Source organism: Anopheles arabiensis, chromosome 2, assembly GCF_016920715.1.
Source record: "Anopheles arabiensis isolate DONGOLA chromosome 2, AaraD3, whole genome shotgun sequence".
NCBI classification, from domain to species: Eukaryota; Metazoa; Arthropoda; class Insecta; order Diptera; family Culicidae; genus Anopheles; species Anopheles arabiensis.
In genome coordinates, this window is record NC_053517.1 from 9,263,532 (window position 1) to 9,284,802 (window position 21,271).

At 47.7% G+C, this 21,271-nt stretch overlaps 1 protein-coding gene across 4 annotated transcripts in view; it reads right to left on the reverse strand.

The window, feature by feature from the left end:
• Positions 1-560: 560 nt before the first annotated feature.
• LOC120896220 (serine/threonine kinase SAD-1) overlaps positions 561-21,271 on the reverse strand; it is a 33,821-nt gene continuing 13,110 nt past the window's right edge. For 2 of the 4 annotated variants that reach the window (XM_040300193.1, XM_040300203.1), the window contains exons 3-11: positions 9,129-9,622; positions 8,827-9,045; positions 8,518-8,693; positions 8,268-8,409; positions 7,942-8,151; positions 7,714-7,851; positions 6,494-6,617; positions 4,475-6,418; positions 561-4,278 (exon numbers count right to left, since the gene is read on the reverse strand). In XM_040300193.1, the coding sequence (XP_040156127.1) occupies positions 3,793-4,278; positions 4,475-6,418; positions 6,494-6,617; positions 7,714-7,851; positions 7,942-8,151; positions 8,268-8,409; positions 8,518-8,693; positions 8,827-9,045; positions 9,129-9,349 (3,660 nt within the window). In that variant the 5' untranslated portion in view covers positions 9,350-9,622 and the 3' untranslated portion in view covers positions 561-3,792. Of the gene's footprint in view, positions 4,279-4,474; positions 6,419-6,493; positions 6,618-7,713; positions 7,852-7,941; positions 8,152-8,267; positions 8,410-8,517; positions 8,694-8,826; positions 9,046-9,128; positions 9,623-20,289; positions 20,400-21,271 lie in introns of those variants that run through there. The other 2 variants (XM_040300210.1, XM_040300219.1) reach the window with 2 other exon arrangements.

A 21,271-nucleotide genomic window follows, 5' to 3' on the forward strand; every position in this document is an offset into this window, starting at 1 on the left:
ATCCTTTTTGCGCTCTACTATTATTGTTAGCTGGACTTTGTTCATGAGTTGAGATTATTAGGTTGTTTATTGTTGTTTTTATTGTTTGTTCGAGAAAAAACTTGTACGTGTTTGTTTTTTTGTTTTTAAATTGAAAGGATTTGGAAAGGTATATTTTGCATTAACTATTCTTAAAACTCCTCCCTGTTTCTGTGGATTTGGATTTGTGTAGTTTTTTTGTTTTATTTTTTATTATTATTTTCGAGCAAAAAGCACACTGCAAAGACGTTCGATGAGAGGGTACGCTTTTTTCTTCTATTTTGCATTCTAATTTAACCCCTCTAACTCTTACAAACGTGTCAATTATTCGGTGCGCACATGTGTGAGTGTGTGTGTGTGTGTGTGGGTATGTTTAAGGGAAAAACTGGGTCATTCGCATTAAAAAAGCACCAGTTAAGTAGAGAGCGAGCAAAAACAATTAAAATGTAAGTAGTTACCGGGAGGCACGAAAGAAGCAAATGAATGTTTAGCCACTGCACGGTGTTACGGATTAGGAAAGTGTTAGTTTGCGGGTGTGTGTGTTTTTTCTCCGGCAGTGGCAGAATTATTAAATTTTCAAAAAATCTCCTTCGGTTTGCCTTAAACAATAACTTACTATCGCGTTCCTATCATTTTCTTTTCATTTCTTTTTTTTTTTGCTACATGCTTCTTATAAACGTAACGTGACACACCATAACAAAACAAGGCCAGCTTGTTCGTTTCGACGGCACCGCAATTAAAGTTTTTTTCTTTCCTCTCTTTCTTTTGTTTATATATATCTTATACATTCTGCAACGCCTCATTCTTATCCTAACCCAAATGGGGTAGTTATTAGGTATTCCATGAAGGTGGTGGCTGGGGACAAAATGGGGTTTTTGCTGTACAGAAAGTCTGCCCCCGGTCCGTCTAATCTTTAGTGTTGCGTGTTTCACTGTTCTTAATTATAAATCTAAACGATCATCCCACATAACGATCACTAATGTGTTTGTGTGTTTTTTTTTTCCTCTCATTGGTACATTCGTTCGTTTCCCCCCTCTGTTTATCGCTAACAAATTGGGAAACGAAACATTGTCGCTCCGCTTTCTAGTGCTTAGTACGGTGATTTTTAGTATAAACTAGAACCTATCCATCAACGCTACACTTTCCTCGTCTAATCAGCGTACTTTTTTTGTATGCATTTATGCTATATTCGAGAAGAACTACTGTACTGTTTATGCGACACCTTTGAATGCGGAATTCCATCGCCACGCAACACTACTTACATCTATCCACATTTCCCATTGACTTGCTACTCTACACAGAGCAGAGGAGGGCAGCCAGCCTGCCCAGCAAATCACGAATGTGTTTTCATTATCAACTGACCACCAAAAACAGAAAGAATGTGATGACGTATGCACGTATGGGATTGCGAGGATTACGATCAGGTGTGGGGTGTGCCCATTGGTTTTGGGATTGAGTTTGACTGTCTGTCTGTGTGTATTTATCTAACAAGTTTTGTCGTGCAAATTGTGCAGCACTATCTATCCGAACTCTTCATTCCTACTGTGTGTTCCCCAGGGGGGGGGGGAGGGGTTAGGAAAATTCAACTCGAAATTACATGCCTGATTGACAAGTACAATTTCTATCTCAACATCTATTAACACGAGCATCGATGAACAGAGCATTGATGGAATCATTCCTGTGTTTCGTGCGTTAGAACGCCCGGGTGATGTATCTATTCCCTTTCTCTATTAAAAACACAAAATACAGCAAATAATTCATCGTGCGCTTTTTTGCTTTTGTTAAGGAACACACCGGAAATATACATCACAGTGCAAAACAGCGCATCAATAAATATTAGAGCAGCGTGTGTTGTGCGGTGGCGGCTTCGCACGTCAGAGAGACGGTGGTATCGTTCTTCCCCGCGGGGGAGATGGCAGAGATGATGGATGAAACGTTAATTTACACTTCTTAACACTTAAGCTGCCCCCACCCTGCCTAGTATAGGTATCCTGATTGTATTCAGTTTCAGTTACAAGCTACATACAATCTTCTCTTAAGCTTAATAAATGCCCCTTTCGCCCGACGGGATGTTTTTGCCTTACGGTAGTAGTAGTCTTAGCGTTAGTAGTAGTAGTAGTAGTAGTAGTAGTAGTAGTCATAGTCATAGTAGCTGGTAGTTGCAGTGCTAAGCGAACACACAATTCTCTTAACATGTTCATGCGCGCTACGTTCGATTCGAGTTTACTATCAGTACACCTCCTCCCCACCATATCTCGTTCTCCCTTCATCGTACCATCACTATATCTTCAAGTAGATTCGATTTTGTCAATGCTTAACGTCTAACACATTCATTCCACGCGTTCGGGCGGTTTGTAGACGATTAAACGATATATTAAGCCGCGCTCCCAAAACCGACAGATTGAGAAAGAAGTGAATTGGCCTGTGCACAGCACATACACAAAATATAATCGTACGGAAACACTCATACACGCACGTACTCACATCCCCTTTCCCGGCGGCGCACTCCCTCAACACACACACACACACATTCCCGGGTATGAAAAGTGAAGCCACAGGGACCACACACACAAAACCGGCGGCGGCGGCTGCTCAAGTAATCGACAAAATGGTAAGATTTTTTGTTATCAAAAGTTACTGATACGCGTACAAATTGTGGTAAATTAGCTACAAAAATAGTATTAGTATTTTGCTTCTTGCACATGTGTATGTGTGTGTGTGTCTGTCTTACTCTGCAGTACTTGGATAGTGTGCCATACTACTACACAAACGCCACCAAACCGGGCGGGCGACACAGAAACAACATCTACCTGGGTTTGATTTTCCCTGTGCCTGGGAAAGTAGCTTTCCCGTGCCCTCATATGTACCTTGTTGCTTTGCACATTACACTAAGGTTCTAAGCTTAGAATTTATTTTACTTCCTTTGCTGTCAGCGTCAGTGTGTCGATCGAGCTTTTACCAGTCCTGTTACTCAGTCCACATACGAAAATGGTAAATAAGCCGCATATGTTTAAACCCTTCTAAACCTCAGCATCGTCTGTCACTTTGGTTCGCGAGCGTGTCACACAACTTCTGATTTTTACTTAAAAAATAGCTCAAACTGCTGCCGGCTTCCGTGACCATTGTGCGACAATGGGTCCGGGACCAGCTGTAACCGTTTTAAAAACAAAGCGAACAAATGTGTCTAACTTAATCGTATCGTAATACTTTGCACCTTACAACCTATTCTTTCCGTTTTTTTGTTTTTGCGCTTTCACTGGGCACGCCGAACAAACCGAATTGATGATCTCGGACTGATGATAACTTATCTAGTGAATATACCCCTGTGTCAAACGCATTCAACGAAATATTGCACGTGTCGTTTCCGTTTTCTTCCGAATGAAAACTGATGTGTGTACATTGGGTTTTGCGATCATTTCCATTCCCTCCATCACTCTTTCGCTAGTAAACAAAAAAAACTGGGACAAACTGTACATAAACAGTGGTTTGATTGTGTAAAAACTTTCGAAACGTGGAACAAATTATTAAGTAAAAAACAGTTCGACCTAACTTTGTCCTTTTGTGTGGGGTATGGGGAGACTACTCTATACACGATAACAAAATTGCATTGCATGTCATTTGTTTCGGCGCTTCGGGCAGGAGAGCCAGGCAAGCAGAACACGGAGGACGAGCCTCACACTCCCACTTTTGCAAAACAATCTCTTTGGCTTAATAGCTGTGTGTGTGTTTGTGGTTTTAGAATTTTAGCATTTTTGCTCCTTCACAACGGCCCTACTACGCCGTTTTGATTGGTACGGGCGGTGTCACGGCTGCCGCACCGAGCACCGGTGTCGCATGATCGACAATACTCGACCGGCGCCCCGCCGATACAAGCTCGATCGGGGACGATCCACGGCCAATGCATTCGCTGGACGCACCGACACCGCCGCCAGTAGCGGAGAGCGATGCCAGAAAACCACTGCTGCTGTGCAGTTGCTGATGGTGCTGATGATGGGAACCTCCATTGTGATTGATGTCACCGTCACTGCCGAGATGCCGGGCAGCAGCTTCGCCGCCGCCACCGAGGCAATTTTTAATGATACGATTCTTGTCCGTGAATATCGTTGAATGGCGGCCGGTAGTGTTGGCATGCGAGCCGGCGCCACCGCCGTTCGGGTTTACGTTCACCTTGTCGCGCACGATCGAGCCACAGGACTGGGCCTTGTACAGGCGGCCCCGCTGGAACAAACCGGACAGGGGAACGTAAATTTTCTTATGCACCTACAAAACAAAAACGGAATGGGAAACATGTTAGTCACACAGGGATGGTTCCACACACAAACGTATTAATTCATTCATTATGGGCTGCTCTTTGCCAAAACAACGTACGATAAACCCGGTAGCGTTAGAGCTACAGTTCGGAACGGTGTAGCAGCCAAAGGGCAAACAACATTAGGAAAGTGGTAATCCAGCTCACCTGAAAGTAGCGGCCAAGAATTTTGATCTTTTTCGTGTTGCCAGTCTTGCCCCCTTCCGCCGACGCGTTGTTCAGTGCCTTGGCCAGCTCGACCACTATCTCAATGTCGTCGGCCGAGCCGGTAGAGGGTGGATCGCTCATTGCACTGGCCGCAACGCTGGCAGCGGTCGTCGTCGTCGTAACCGCAGCCACCGGTTGCTTCTTGAACGTGTGGAATATTCTCGCACTAAGCCCCTTCGGCTTGGACGTCCCGTGGTGATGCTGCCGGGGCGATGCCGCCTTGCCCGACTGTCCCTTCTTTGTGCTGCTTGGCGTACCGGCTTCCCGGCACGCCGGTGGCTCCGGTTCCGGTTCTGCCGACGCCCGGTCAGACGATGCGTTATCACAACTTTTATCCGACTGCTGTTCGTCCGTTGCGTTCGGTGGTTCCGTCGTCGGTTTTGCCACGGCACCGTTAGAAGTGACCATCTGTACCAACGGTGTGCCCACGACCGTACTGCTGGCCAGCTGTTGTGTCACGGAATGACCACCACCAACGCCACCGCCGCCGCCGCCACCGACCTCCGACTCTTGCACCTCGGTGATGCGGTTCAGGGACTGGCTTTCGCGCAACCGCGTCTCGACCGGCCGCCTTCGCCCACGATGACGCCGGAAGTCGACGGGCTGCGATGATTTCTGCCGATTGCTCGCACCATGCTTATCGTCCGTCGCCGAAGACCCAGTGCCGCTTCTAGTGCCGCTACCGCTGCCACCAGTGCCACCGTTGCTGGTAGTGCCGCTGCTACCGTTCGTGGTGGCACCCGAGATCCCCCTAATGAGTGGTTTGCCCGCACCGCCCCCGCCCGCCACATTGCTGCCCTGGTCCTGCGAGTCGCTCGAGTCGTCGTGCGAGTCGCGCCGCTGCGACAGCGGCTTCACCGTAGCGTCGACGATTTTGTGCGCCCGCTTCTTTCGATTCTCCGAATCGTCGTCCGATGCGTCCGAGCTGCTGCAGGACGCGGTGCGCGATTTGTTGTTGAACTTGGTGCGCCGGTGCACATTGTTGCCGGTGCTGGCCGCTGCCGCCGCCCCGCTGGCCGTACCGTTGCCGGCCGGTTGGCTTTGCTGGCGGGCCGCCACGAACTGGCTGCGGATGACGGGCCGGGGCGTAGTGCTCGTACTGTCCGAGCTGCCCACGTCCGTGCCCTCCTCGAAGATCTCGTTCAGACAGTTGGTGGTCGAGGTGAGGATCGCGTTCGACCGGGTCGGTGACGGCATCGTCTTGTACTTCGGTATCGTGGACGCGGTAACAATGTTGAGCGTCGGTATCGGTATCGTTATCGTCGAGCTGTCGGTAATTATCTTGGTCGTTACGAGCTCTCCACCGCCGCCGCCGCCGCCAGCCATGTTGCGCATGCACTGATCGAACGAACCCGACCGCACGCCCACCACCCCGTCCGTAATTTTCACCAGCGTTGGTTTCAGTATGGATGACTTTTTCGAATCGATACTGCCGCCGACGTGTCGCTTCAGCTCCGGCATCGGTTTCCGGTGCAGCCCACCGCCCGCTATCCCTAGCCGATCCTTCGTGCTGCTGTTTTCGCTCGTCACCAGCGTTACGTTGCCAATGCCACCGAGCAGCGGTGACGTTTGGGGGTGTGCACGCTGATGGTTGCCGGCATCGCCACCATCGACTTGATCCTTGCCAGCCGGTTGTGATTCTCTGTCGCTCTCCTCGTCTGCGCTGAGCCGGCTTTGCTGCTCTGACTGTTGATACTTTTTCGCCTCCAGTTTTAGCCTTTCCGATTCTGCTATTCGATCCTGCACGGTTACATTGATGCGCCCCTCCGATCGGGACCCTCTCCTGTTCAGCGGCGTGGACAGTTCCTCGTGGCCAGCACAGTGAACGTCATCCTCGTCGTCCTCCTCTTCCTGCACGATGCTGCACTTTCGACTTCGACCGGTCTGGGCAGGGAGGGAAAAACAATTAACAATTGACTCATCTCGTCTCGTTCCCGACAATCTTCCCGCAGCGCTTACCTGGCCCGTTTCCGTCCCCGGCGTCCTGGGTACACTCAGATGCATGCCCAGTCGGGTTGACAGCAGTCCATCCTGCGTATCCTCGTCTTCATTTGCTTCGTTTTTCTTAAAATTTTGAAGCAACCTGCAAATTAAGTCGACAGCAACAGTTACGATCAGTTCATAGTGGAAAAGTGTCTCTTCCGATAACCAAAAAGAAAAGGTAGATAATTTACAAAAATGTGCATCTGCAGCTACCGTAAACCGTCCATTATAAACGTGTTTTAGTTTATTTAAACCATACACAAGTCCACAAACCATGCATTTAATGTAAATTACAGCTGTATTCGCCCTTGCCGACACAGTGATACACAGTATACAGTAGAAAAAGGAACATTGATTACGTGGTAAACGAACTACAGATACAGCAACCCGTCGCTCTCTTTAGATTATTTATTAAACACACTGATTAAGAAGCTTCACCACATTATATTTGCCCACATCTATATAAATATCCCTGCAGCAGCGTGCTTTTTTAACTGTGCAGCCCCAAGAGTGTTAGATTCCTGAAAGCATAGTGTTAAAAGTTTAAAAAGAACGCCCGTGTTAGTGGTTTGGTGTCTGAGAGCGACCGTCTAAAAGGTCGTAAGAGCGATCTTCAGTACAGACGCCCAACTACCTAGGTATATAGCTCACGGATGTGATGCATTCGAATAAATGTTGCGAATCGATGATCGATGGCTTTACCCGCAACAGTTTTAATGACTAACGAACATACGGTGAAGCTTAAATGGATATTTTTAATTAGTGGGTTGTTAATGTTCATGTACCCTCTGTTGTGGTATTAAAAGTATTTCATTATTTTGAACGTGTTTGTTGCCTTTTTCCTCCCGCCTAACACCGAAAGTAATTGCAACTGAGAGCTAAACCAAACTACGTGCGACGAGTCTAATGCATTCTACACACAGCGCAAATGTGCTACAAATCGACCAATACAAACTACGTAAAAAAGGAAAAATAAACATAATCCAAACAGCTCAAGTAATGAGTAATAAAATGTTGAAAAGTACAAATTTGTGTGCATAAAAAATAAAACAATCAAAAAATAGTAAAAGTACACCAGATTCAGAGAGCACAAATGGAAAAAATAAAACAACCTAATACCAAGCAATACAATTACAAAAGGTGTTCATCTTAGCCAAGATGCACGGTTAGCGGAGAGAACAGAAATCAAAACGTACCGCGTACTGTTCGAAACCGGCAGCGTGAGCTCCGGTTTCCGTTTTTGCGCTTCCTCCTGCCGGTGTGCGCGAAGTTTTCGCTCCGCCAGCAAAAAGTAGGTCGCCGTTATGTGATTGTACTCGTTACGATCTAAAGCCCTGCGGTAGAAATTGGGGGTGGAGAATAACAATATATTTAAATTTGCTATACGAACCACACACACACACAAAATCCACTGCAGCACTTACTCTAAGATTTCCTCTTTGGTAGCAATTTTGCCATTGATCATCTTCTGGATGATCAGCGTATGGTCCTCCTCGCTGACCTGCTCCCGGCTCACTAGGGGCTGATTTTCCGGCGTCTCCTCGCAGCTGCCCTCCATCAGCCACACGTCCAGCGCAATCTGCTGCAGCGTGGCCCGCTTCTCCGGCTCACGAACGAGCATTTTGCTGATGAGACTGTAGGCGAGAAGACGAAGAAAAGAAAAAAGGCCCATTCAGTATCAGCATTGGCACTGGAAGCCGCCACCGGACGGAAGGGAGGTGTGTGCAGTTTCCTGCCAAGCAATACGTACTTCCGGCAACCGTCCGACACGTGGGCAGGCATCGTGTACTTGCAGTCCATGATCATGGTAAGCGTTTCGGAATCGTTCGCCTCCTGGAACGGTGGGTGACCGCAAACCAGCATGAACAGTATCACACCGAGTGACCACACATCTGCAAACATTCAACCAAACCAGAAAAAAAAGACACAGGTGTAAGCGTCCTACCGGATACCGGATATGGAGAGGACAAGGAGCGGAGCAGAAGCGCCACAACACTTACCCACTGCCGGTGCGTCATACGAGTCGCCGAGCAGTATTTCCGGCGCCGAGTAAGCTAAACTGCCGCAGGACGTCTCCAGTTTCTGGCCCGGGCAGAACTTATTGCTGAAGCCAAAGTCGGTCAGCTTCACGACGCCCAGCTTCTCGAAGAACACCACATTCTCCGGTTTCAGATCTCTGTAGACCGTGCGACAACAAAAACAGTGAGTCAGAAAACAAACCTACAAAGGTCCTAGCAAACCCGGTCGCGACTGGGCCCGCGCAACTGGACACCGTTTCCACCGGACACCGTTGACGTCACATCTCGTACCTGTGCACCACGTGCAGCTGATGGCAGTAGGAGATGGCGCGCACGATCTGCCGGAAGTACTCCCGGGCCACGTTCTCCGACAGGCCCTTCTCGTGGCGCATAATGTAATCGTACAGGTCGCCGCCATCGCCCAGCTCCAGTATGAGGTACAGCTTCGTCTGCGTGTCGATCACCTCGTACAGCCGCACCACGTTCGGATGCTGGACCAATTTCATGCAGCTGCGAGCAGAAGAAGAAAAAAAATAACAGATCAGCGATCACTTCCGTTTCCATCGCTCAGCAGCATCCTTTTGCACACTTACCGCACTTCCTGGAACAGGTGGGCGCGCGAAATCTCGTCCAGCTTGGTCTTTTCGATCACCTTCACCGCCACCTTCTCGCCGGTGAAGACGTGGCGGGCAAGCTTTACCACGGCAAAATGGCCCGAACCGAGCGTTTCCTCCAGATCGTACAGGCCGGCTATTTTGCCGTCGTAAACTCCTGCCCGGCTGGCCGCCGACAGGCCACCGAACGACCGCTGCATGCTGAAAGGTGGCGTGCGCGCGCGCGCTCTCGGCACTTGGCACTTTGCTCACGGGGTCCCCCTCGTCCCCGCCCCCACGGTCCAACGCAGCTCACCGCACAGCACCGCGAACCGTCGGCCGTCTTGCGTCAGATACGTGTGTGACGACCACCTGGTGGTGGTGGTGGTGTGGTTTCTACTCGCTTTCTAGCAGCATCCGAGCGCGAATCGGGGAAGATTGTTACGCCTTTTCGATCACTCCGCTGTATGCCATTTAGCAAAAGACACCATGCACTGTAAAAAGCAACAGAAAGGGAAGGAAAAACGTTCGTTAATATAATTCAAACTTTGAATAAAAAAGCATCGAGTATTTTGGTACGTCCACATTAGATTACTGATAAATGGAAAAAACGCAACAAGCAGGAACAAATAATTCAATTTCGCCTGCCAAATGATCGACCATCACCATAAAGTTGCAACACGCACACCTGCAATTCATACAAATCAAGCGACCACTGGCACTGACCAAACCAAACAATCTTCCTCTCTCTCTCTCTCTCTCTCTCTCTCTCTCTCTCTCTCTCTCTCTCTTTCTGTGCTCATTTCACGCCACGTGAGCAATAGATTGAGCAACGAACAACGAACCGCACGCCAAGACACGCCGCCACGTGGCGGAAGTGTTTGCGCTACCGCTGGAAAGGCTTCCCGGAGGAGTCGGCCGTTATACGATCCGTGCGGGTTGGTTTGAAATTTCCCGTTCAAATGGGATTATTGGGAATGGCTTGGGCGAGCCGTAATGCGTGGGCTGAAAACGCGTGATGGAAATTCGGGGTTTTCGAGCAATATCCAATACAGGAAGCCGACAAAGGGCAAAGACAAAAACGTGCGGATGCACCAACAAAAAAAACGTGTCGCTCGCGGCGATGAAGGTGGTGATGCCAATTAATTACATCGGCTGGTAACAACCGCACCTGGCACTGGTTGAAAGGTGATCCAACTAATAGAATAAATCTATTTGTAGCACTAAAAAACAGTGCAAAAAATCCTTTCCAGCAAACGTGGGTTACAGGGTTTTTTTCGAGTCACTTTCGAATGTGCACATTGTTATTCATCACCTTCAAGATGTTTTTCAACAGCTGTCAAATGACTTCATAAATAAAAGTTCTATTCTTACACATGATTTTCAACACATCACAAAGAGCTGTCAAACTAAATCCATGCTTGAGAACTGTGTTGAAAATCATGTGGAAGAACTGAAACATCATTGTGATGCAAATACACCATTTGACAGGCTGTTAAAAAACATCTCGCAAGCAATGGGCAAATGTTGTAGACATTGGAAATTGGCTCGGAAAACCCTGCAAATGGACACAACATAACGGTGATCGTTATGTTTGAAAGTTGACAAACAATTAAACAGGATCACACACACTCTGAACCACTGATCGGCCAAATATAAACATAAAATGCGCGTTTAAACTCCGCAATCCTCTGCAATTCCTAGAAAACCCACAAGCATCATCATCGGAAGTGCATCGATCGGATTGCATTCTGCTGTGAGCCGTCTGTGTAAGCATGCTCTGGCCATGTGAGAGCGCGCGCGTGCGAGCAAACCGGGCCTGTAGTTATGCAGGCCGAGCGAATTACACAACCCTTTTATAGGTAGACAGGTTTAGAAGGGGCCCCGTGAGCAGCAGCAGCAGCAGCACAACTTGAACCACACCATATCGGTTCAAGCTGGCAGCCTGCAACCTACGGAACCTTGTCACCACCGGCACACAGAGCGAGGAGAAGAAGAAGCGAAAAAAAAACACACAAACAGGTAACACACAAACCTGTAAGGACTGGATACTCGTAATATATTTAAATAAAAAAAAAGAAATAACCCGGCACGTTGTTGTAGGCGAGTGTAGCGAGAGAGCTGGCACACACCCATATCTGCCGATATCTGCCAAGAACCTACGGATCTGCATCGCCCACGCTGCCTACGATTGTTACCCATTTCCGGTCCAGTTGGTCGTCCCCCGTTCAAAATGTTCTTTGGGGGGGGGGGGGGGGTCGAACTACAGCACCAAAAACACGCCTTGGCGTGTGGTGGTCGCCTTTGCGTTAGACCAGACATGTCAAACATATCGGCCCGCGAAGGCTTTCAATCCGCCACAATTCAAAGTATTTTGACAGTTATTTGAATAAAGCTAATTTTTATCCGATTAGGAAGAACGAAGAGTAGAGAATGTTGCTAAGACTTCTTGGTAAGTAACCGCAAAGATGGCTTGTAGCGTGTATTTTAATAGTTGTTTAGTGGCGGCACCCTAACGTCGGACTCCGCATATTTTCACCCGTATGCTGACTTTGAGGCTTTCTGGATAGTTCGCCCATTCATGTATCGAAGTAGCACTTTCTTCACTAGATGGATTAAGAGGCACTTCGGCTAAAATTATGATTTATCGTTATCAGTCATTAGCGTTGACAAAAGACTAGATTTGCACTCCGTGTACCTGTAGTAATGAAGCAAATATAGTGAACAGCTTTTCTAAGTATGATTTTATTTCCATATTCTCTCATTTCTCAGGCAGTGGTCCCGTGGTACAGTCGTCAACTCGAACGATTCTATAACATGTCCGTCATGGGTTCAAGCCTAGAATGGATCGTCTCCCCGTAGCAAGGATCAACTATCTATCCGGCTGCGTAGTAATGAATTAAGTCACGAAAGCCTGTCTAGGCCGGCATGTCCTCGTAGGACGTTATGCCACATAGAAGAAATAGATTCTCTCATCACTACATAATCAAATATATATTGTGAAGAATTTGACATGCATGCATTTATTGAAGGCTGCGAAAAAATACGATTCTGATTTGATTCTATGTCGAAGGATAAGTTTTCACTGACTTTCGCGATCGAATGCACCATGTGGTGTAGTAGTGGGTGAAGGAGGAGAAACCACCAACTGAACAAAAGCTAAAAATTATTATTTTTTTATAATAAAATAATAGAAAACCATGTACATACACATAGTCATTAATTTTTTTAACCAAATTATTTTAAATTAAAAGTAATTTCCACATCCTGCTGTTTTCTTTTTATTAATTTTTAAAAATTTTGAAAACTGGAATACTAAAGCTGTAAAACCCCAATCGGTTCAACTGCGGCCCGCAGAAATATTTTGAACTATTAACCGACCCGCGACCCAAACTGAGTTTGACATCACTGCGTTAGACAGTCAGCAATTGACCCTTTCAGGCTGTGGTATGTGTGTGTGTGTGTCAATCACATTTCTCTATTTTATGTTTTGTTATTTTGTTGCGTGCTTTCTCGCACGTCACACACGACGACACACAGCACACCCGCGGATTTGCTACAGTTCCTGCTCGTCGTGTCGTGCGTCAGCATTACCGAATATCGACCGGACAAGGGGCAGCGACAAGAAAAATATAACATTTAAAGTCTCACAATTTCTTAGAACGCTTTCATTGAGTGACCGAGTCCAACGCGAAACAGGTTCATGCGCTTCTCCCACACACCTGAATGCGTCTGCAGTTTTGCAGTGTGCGATAGTTTGCATAACAGCATACAAAAACGAGGTCAATATCATCTTACGAACGTACCCCACACTACTCGCACTACACACTTTGCTCGGAGCATGGAGCATGAATGGGGTAGAAAGATCATTCTAAACGCTTAGCGCTTACGAAGAGGCAAGGCAGCAAAAAAACAAAACGAGACAACGGACTTGGCAGCACACAGACACACACATTACATAACCGGTAGCCCGCCGGGTGACCGTTTCCATCCGGTTGAATTCGCGAAACCTTCCCCAACAGACACACACACAGACGTACACGGATGATGGACAGCATCATATATTGGCAGCAGCTCAAAACCCCCTTTACAATAACCATCCCATTGCCAAAAAGACGCTCCCTTGCATCTATGATCTGTCCATCACCAATCCATCCACCAACGGTGCTCTCTCTCCCTCTCCCTCTCTCTCTCTAAACTCGTTGCCAACTTCCTACAGAAAAGAACACCTTAAATCATCTCTTATTCACACACAAACACAGCCAGTGTACAGCTGATTTGCATGTCGGGCGAGTGAAGCCGCCGTTTGATGTGCTTCTTCCCTTGAGGATCGGCCTCGAAACACAGACACACACACACACGCGCACCACCCTAATGTCCAATGTCGCACCGCTCGGGATCGGTCAGTGTCGGCCAAAGGTATGTGGAGCAGCAGACCGACCCGGTCCGTTCGATCGGTGCGCGCGCTAGTGACGACTTCGTCTTGACCGCTTGGCCTCTTGACACCTCCCCATCGACGCAGACACAGACAACCGCTGTTGCCGCCGTCGCCACCGCCCGGTTTGGTGCCACGGGGGGACACACTGTGGGCAGTGTGGGAGGCGATAGAACGCGCTTTTATAATGCGCTGAGCGACTGGGGACGGTTTCGCGTTGTATAATAATAAAATGACACGGTGCGACCGTGCCGGAATCCCGGACAGTGTTTGCCACCCGAGAGACACCACCGCCCAGAGTGTTTGAACTTAGTGCTTCAAGTCGCCCGCTCGGGAGGACCCACCTGAAGTACATTTAAATTCAATTAGATTTCGTAGTCGATCGCTTCACTAGTGAATGGAACTAGCAGCATTCAAAAAAGGCCATCTAAGGTTCATTCACAACCCGAAAATTGGACGCATAGTTAAATGCCATTTGATAACTTGACGATAAGCTTACAACACGCAGGCAAAGGTGAATCTCTACCCTCAAACGAGCCGGCAGAACACACGAATAGTGTTCGTGTAGCGTGCGGCAGCAAACGAGCAGCACCACAACAGCAGCAACCATCAACTTTTAGCACGGGGCTTGACGTGACAAATGGTCCGCAACACAAGTAACGCCACACGACACAACCATTGGAACACCGGCAGGGCAGCATTGGGAATGGGGAGAGCACTAGTAGTGAATGAAAATAGCACTCATTCGAGGCGAGCTCACGATTTTCATTCGCATTTTCTCCCCACAACCACAACAAAGCCCGCGCGCTTCCGTCCCTCTCTCTCTTTCTCTCTCTCTCTTTCTCTCTATTATCTTGCATACCTCCTCCCCGAGCGTTCCTTTAGTGTCCCATGGTGGAGAGGCAAAAAGAAGAGTCGGGTAAACGGAGGGGGAGAAAAGAACCAAGAATTGCAGACAATGCAGGGGGAAGGTTACAGGGAAGAGAGAAGGGGAAAGGGGGAAGCGAGGGGGCGTGTGCATGTTCGGTGGGTGGGTTAATTTTGGCAGCAAAATGTTTTTGTTTTCAATTTTAATTTTAACCTTACGCCAACACGAACCGTCCCGCGATCGCCTGCCGCTGCTTCTTGGAGCTTCCCTAGGGGGAGGTATGTAGTAACAGAGCCGCTCAGGACACCACGACGGGGGAAGACGCGGGAATGGGAAGGAAAGCAAGCAGACCTGAACCTGAACCACCCACTGGCTGCACGAAATATATATCCGCGGGCCGCAGTTTAGCCGAATAAGCGGAGGCACTTCTTGCGATCGAATTCTGCCACCCTGTCGTCTTCACAGTTCCTTCCTGTCTCCTAAAACACAGCCCGCGAATCTCGCTCCACCAGTTCATCCGTCCTGCATGCAGATCGAGGACATCGTTCATAGGAAGGGAAGTTAAGGGGGGGGGGGTACTATAAATAAACCATCTTCCTACTAACTGTGCCTGTGCCGCTCTTATATCCTGGGCGCGTTTTCATCGATGGTTCCGGTTCTGTTGCGAGTTCTCCCATTCATTTACCCATAGATATTTTGGGGTAATTTTGTTCCGCAAATTCTTTAACACTCTTTACTTTGGAGGTAAGCTGTAGAAGAGTGCTTCAAACGCCGGAATGCCTCTCTGGGAAGCAGTGCCGCATTGAAAATCTCAAACGGAAAATAACCCTGTATGACATTTTTGATATACGTTAGAGACTGTCATCAAGGCCAGACATTGACCTTCACCAGCTTCGCGGCAGATATAGAACATCCCCCTCTCGGGTGCGACACACACACACGCTGATTTCGTCCGATAAGCAGTGGTACATTGTGGTAGTGGTAATGAAAAAAAAACATAATCGGATGAGCCGTTCTGAACTGACACACTGTGTGACTTGTGCCTTGTAGTTTGTCTGCTCACATCCAACTCCTTAATCCAGCTTAATCGTAGCTTCTAGCAACACCTTGACACAACGCAACAACAAAAAACTACCTCCAATTAGTTCCACAGAAGCTGCAAACATAGGCGGTGCCGTTGCCCTCTGAAGTTGCTATCACGAAGGGGGAAGTTCGTTGTTTTTTGCGCTTGCTGATAAGAATTACAGGGAGGGAGTGGTAATGTCTTAATGCGATGAATTTTGCGTTCGGCTTGAATTACTTGCTAGTCGCTTGATAGTGTTGATTGTGATCATTTCCTTACCACTGACTGCTCGCTCCATTGGAATAATTTGTCGACTTTTCATTCAATTCATTCTAATTACTCCGCTTTTGTTCAACTAGTGATTGAGGCAGAGATTTGGAACGTTGGTCACTTCCTAATGGCCTTATATTTTAACCAGATAGTTTCCCTCGGAAGGGAAAACTAAATTAACATATTTAGGTCAACAACCACTCGGTTTACTTTCCCACACACACACACACACACTTACTCTCTTCTGATATATATCTAACGCCTTTCAACTCTACCCAGTGGTTTCCCATTGGCGCTTTTCCTTTTGCACAGCATACGCACAACAGCAAGACATCCATCGGCGGACAAGGTGGAGCTTGCTGGATTTCGGTCACGAAAGTGGCGCAATGTGCAATAAAATTATACTAATAAAATCATAAACCGCTGTCGTTGTATACCGCAACCTAAACAGTGGTGAATAGGGCAGAGGGGCTCCAGGAAAAACAAACCCCTCAGCCGGAGCAATGCACAACAAGGTGAGTTAGTGGTTTAGTGACAGCACGGCCAGAAGCAAAAGGGACCAGAGCGTGTGTGTGTGTGTGTGTGAAACGAAACCGTGCGTTGGAAAGGCGTCAAGGCCATCAAGGCCATCAACCTGAAGGACGAAGACAGTTTTCCCCTTTGCCCCACGTGAGAATTAGTCCTCATTAAATCCAGAGCATGTGTGGTCGTCGTAGTGCCGTCACGAATTTCACTGTGCGTGTAATTCATTCAAGAGGAAAGCAACGAACGGAGTGGAAATTTCACCAAACTTTTTTGGAAATATTGTACATAACTTAACTTAATTTCTACCAACTTCATGCCTGTGATTTCATTCGAAAAACAATTCCCACTCGGAGCACTCTACTTCGGAACGACACCGCTTTAGCTCATCAAAACACCGTCTTAAAAATAGAGATCTCTCGCTTAATTGAGCGAATCTTCTGAGTGCTTTTCAACTTACCAATGTTCAGCCGCGATGTCATATAGTTTCGCAACAACTAGGATCGCATACTTCAAATAAGGTTAATTTGATTTTTTGCAGCAGTTTTTTAAGCCAATTCGCTCATTAACAACGTTAAGAGGTTGTTCTAACACACACACAAACGTTAGAAACGTACGAAATAACGACTTCGCTTAACGCTCTTAATTATGAAAAATATCTTCCCAAATTTGATGATCCAACTGTGGTTTACGTGACAGATATGTTATTTACGTCATCCGTCAAAGGACGCTCGAAGGCAAAACCGCGGTGGAGTGTTGGGTCTCTTCGCAACCCGCTCTAGTCTCTTCGCTGAAATGAATTGTTTTGCATCAATTGTGCGCGGGAGTTTCAAACCCCCCCGGCGAAAAAGAAAACCGGGAGGTTCGGGTCGCCGTTCTGCCCCGTAAGAGTTGCGTGCCGGCCGGTCGCGAATGTGCGTCACATTCGCTGTGGTCCCCGTTAATCATCAATCCTTCCTTGAAACCCAGAACCGTCGGCATCGCTGCTGCTGCTGCTGCTGCTGATGCTGACGTGTTTCTTGCACTGTTTTGGTCGTGCACGGTTCCACGGCAAAGCGTACCGCGGTACGCAACCGAACAACCCCGCAGCCAGCGGCAGGGCGAAAGCGAAAAAGATGGGATGGGTGGACATAAAAATATCCAAAACTCAGTATCTATTTTCGAAACGAAAATACAACCATCCTCCACCACCCTTCCCAGGCTACGTGAAGTTCATTGACAAATGTGCCAAATTCATCTGGCGAATGGAAGTGACGTTTTTTTTTCTAACAAAAAGCCCCTTAGATCTTTCGACATCGAAAACATCGAACCAAGGGAAATCAAGATTTAATTTGCAGCAGTGCTGCGTATAAACAAGCAATCGGGAGGAATGCTAATAATGTGGATGATGAAGACGATACAACTACTTTCAATACGGCGACACCGAAACTCCGATCCACCCCCGCGCAGTGTTCCGGGCGCGTTTGACCTTCCGGACGGTTGTGCACGCGTAGTACAGGGTTTTCCAGGGGTTCTCATAGTCGTGGGACACTTCCTTGACTCTTTCTTATTGGAAATTAACTTGATATGTTGGGAATTGGAATCTTGATACAATTCCTGTTAGAATTGTCCAACAAGGGTGTTATAGAGTCCAATTCCCATTACATTAGGTTCATTTCACGCAAGAAAGAGTTAATAAAGTGTCCCACAGCTATGAGAACTCCTGGAAAACCCTGTAAAACTCTGAAGCCAGAAGCACCACAAACACACACACCCTTGGCTTGGTGAATGAATCTGCAAGCAAGCATAGTCCTACCCGTTGGGAGGGCCACGGTGAGTTGACATTTGCTCGCAAAGCTGTGTCCATTGACCGGTGTCCTCCATCCGGTGGGCAGCACAAGGATTGTTAAGCATTTTAGCCACAGCTTTACAATGCCCCCCGCCGATTCGCACGAGATGCGGAATCGGAACTGATAAAAGAGTTGAATAGCATATGCGCCGTAGGAGTTGATTACGAGCAATGTATTATTTTATCACATTTGCAAAGGTCAAAGCAATTCATTATAATTACAGCTCCATAAATGAGGTACCATCATGACAGCTTGGTTAGGTGATTATTGTCAAACACAGACACTTGGAAGCGTAATTCAATCAACCAAAAAGTTTCAAAGCAACTTGTAGGCAACACAAGTTCTAGGTAGCACAGTTTCCAAAATCCTCCTCCAATCTCATCTCATCTACTCGAAAGTCACTTTCCATAGATATAACATCATTTTAACCACTGCGAGAGAGCACGTGCGAGATGGCCTAGAGATACCATCACGCCTCCATAACCGGACCGACCGGCAAGACCGTTGATTAATTCGTTTCCACCCAGCGCATCCCGATAGGGTACGGGACAGGACGGGACGGGACGGGACACGCTGAATAACACGACCATTGCGCGGATGGATATATTGGGTACGCTCGATTGCCGCGACCTTCGCAAGGATGGTTGATGACCACCACCGTTCATGCTTCAATGACGAGGATGCTGATGACGGATGCACACACACACAGGGCGCGGGCGGCGGGTGCATCATCGCCCATGGGGGCAACAGTGTAGTGCACAAAAATAACGTCCATCGTGTATTCTACAACGGAATGGAACACATTTTATGCCGTTTCAGTTAAGCGATGATGCCTCTTCTATGCGTTCATCCTGTTAATGATCCAAAGTCTAATCTGGATTAACAAAAGTGCGTTGCAATTCTGTACAACATCGGGGTCCGTGTTTTCTATACGATGACTCAAGGACACCTCCTCATCCATCCCACACCGCACGATCCGATCTTAGCCTCGCTCAATCAAATACACATTAAAATGCAATTGCAACCGTTAAAGAGTGCACGTTACACTCTAATGTACTCACTTCATAATTTGGATGCCTCTCCTTCCCCTCCCCCCCGAGAACTTTGCTACTTTCTTCCCACGCGCTGTGTCCAATTACTAGTGTGTGAGTTGTAAAATAGTAATAAAATTAAAACGAAAATACACACACACCCGGGTAGGATGATGATATTCGATGAGCTGCACACTCTGTACTCCGTGTGTCTTACATTTGGGAACACACACACAGCTTCTTCCCCTTCTTCCCCAAGAGCAGTGCTTAGAGAGAGAGAGAAACCATTGGTAAGTATTATTCTAAAATTGGAATCGATCGAACGGGCACGGGGTGCTGCTGTGTCTATCCTTTTTACCCCAAGCAGCAGCAGCTGCATCGTCGGAGGACCCCGCGGAACAAACCCCAAAACCACAGTGAATCGAATTAGCCAAAGCGATGAGTTAAAACGGGCATCACGGACAAGAGAAGCGTTGCCATTATTAAGCAAACAGCGCCACCAGCAAACCAATCCATCTTTAAACCGTGATCCTGCGAAGTGGAAAGTTTCATTACTTCCAGCACATTACTTTCTATAGAGGGGGCGACATTTGGGTGGGGGACGAGAAAGGGACACAGATACAAATTATACAAACGCTGGGGCATCGTCAGCCAGTGTGTGTGTGTGTGTGGCGGTGTGACGGTGCATTTCCACCTATGCGCTTCAGTTCAGTTCGCGCTCAAAATGGCGCATCGTCGCCGGTTTTTGCACGAACCAATCGAGATGGATGGATGGGCTGCTGATTGATTGATTGATCGATCAGCTTGATTGATTGATGGTGGGCAGGCGTGGGGCAGTGGTAAGCAGTCACCGTGCACTCGCTGTGCTGCAAGTGACCGGAAGTGAAGTGATATTTCCATCCATTTCCTAAGGTTCGCAAAGCCCCCTTAGGACACTCAACTAAGGTGTAGAACAGTTTTTTGGAAGGACGGTAACACAGGACACAGCACATTGCAGCGCAAACGACAGCAAACCGCAATTGCATCTTACTGCGTACGTTTCGCTTTACAATAAACAGCAAACTTCCACAGCACCGCACCGTCAACAACAAGGATGCAAATTAGTACTAATGAAAATAAAGTGTTAGATGTGTGTGCTTTTACCGTCCATTTGCATATCCACTTCTCACAACGCAGACGTCACGCGGGACCCAAGATCCGAGGCCCCCCGGGTCCGTTTGTACTTGGTCGAACTTGATCTTGACAACAACGGTCGGTCGAGAGGAGACGAGCAATCTGGAGCAACAAAGCAAAAGAGAGGCACACATTATAAATTGAAATATCGTCTTCTTTTTTTTTTTGTTCGCTCGATGTGAGAAATGTCCCATCTGTCTCACATCTTCCAGACATACACAACGCCCCGTCGTAAACAGCTGTGTGTGTTTGTGCGTAAGTATCAATGACTTCAACTGGCGTGCGCGTGACGGATATCGCGCGCAATGTGTGTCTGCTGACTCGACTTTCTGAGACATCATCGCTCACGGTATGTTTCACGGTGGGTCCCTTCTTTCCGCCTTCAGTGATGATGCCACTACTACTACCACTCATTCTCACTGCTTAATTCACTGGCTGGCAGGAATGGGATTTAAAAATAAACAACCGACGCCTCCTCACGGAACGCTCCAACATGACGATGATAATGATGAGGGTGTTCTATGCTGGGCCGCGCTGCTGAAACAGAGACCGGAGGACATTCCTTGCGTGGGGAGGAAGTGGCCGTGTGACCCAGAGACGGTCCCTTTCCATAGTACGCAACCGCAACAGCACTCAACACAGCCAGCCGTGGGGGGGCAGAATGGTCCCTCCTCTACATCTTCTCTAGCAGCGATGCTTTCTCCATCATGCTGGTCCGCAGAAGCGAAACACTTTGCGTCAATGCCAAAGTTCATGTACTCTACACCCGACCGCACACGCCCGAACGAAATGGGGGGGGGGAGGAAAATACGATATTTATATCGTGTTGCATGCTTTCTTTCGCTTGTGCGGCTCAAACCGATTTGTCATCGATTATGTGCCGTCAAATATGAGCGGAAAATTTATATTAAATTGAATAAAAGTGTATTAGATGTTTGCTTAATCTACCGGG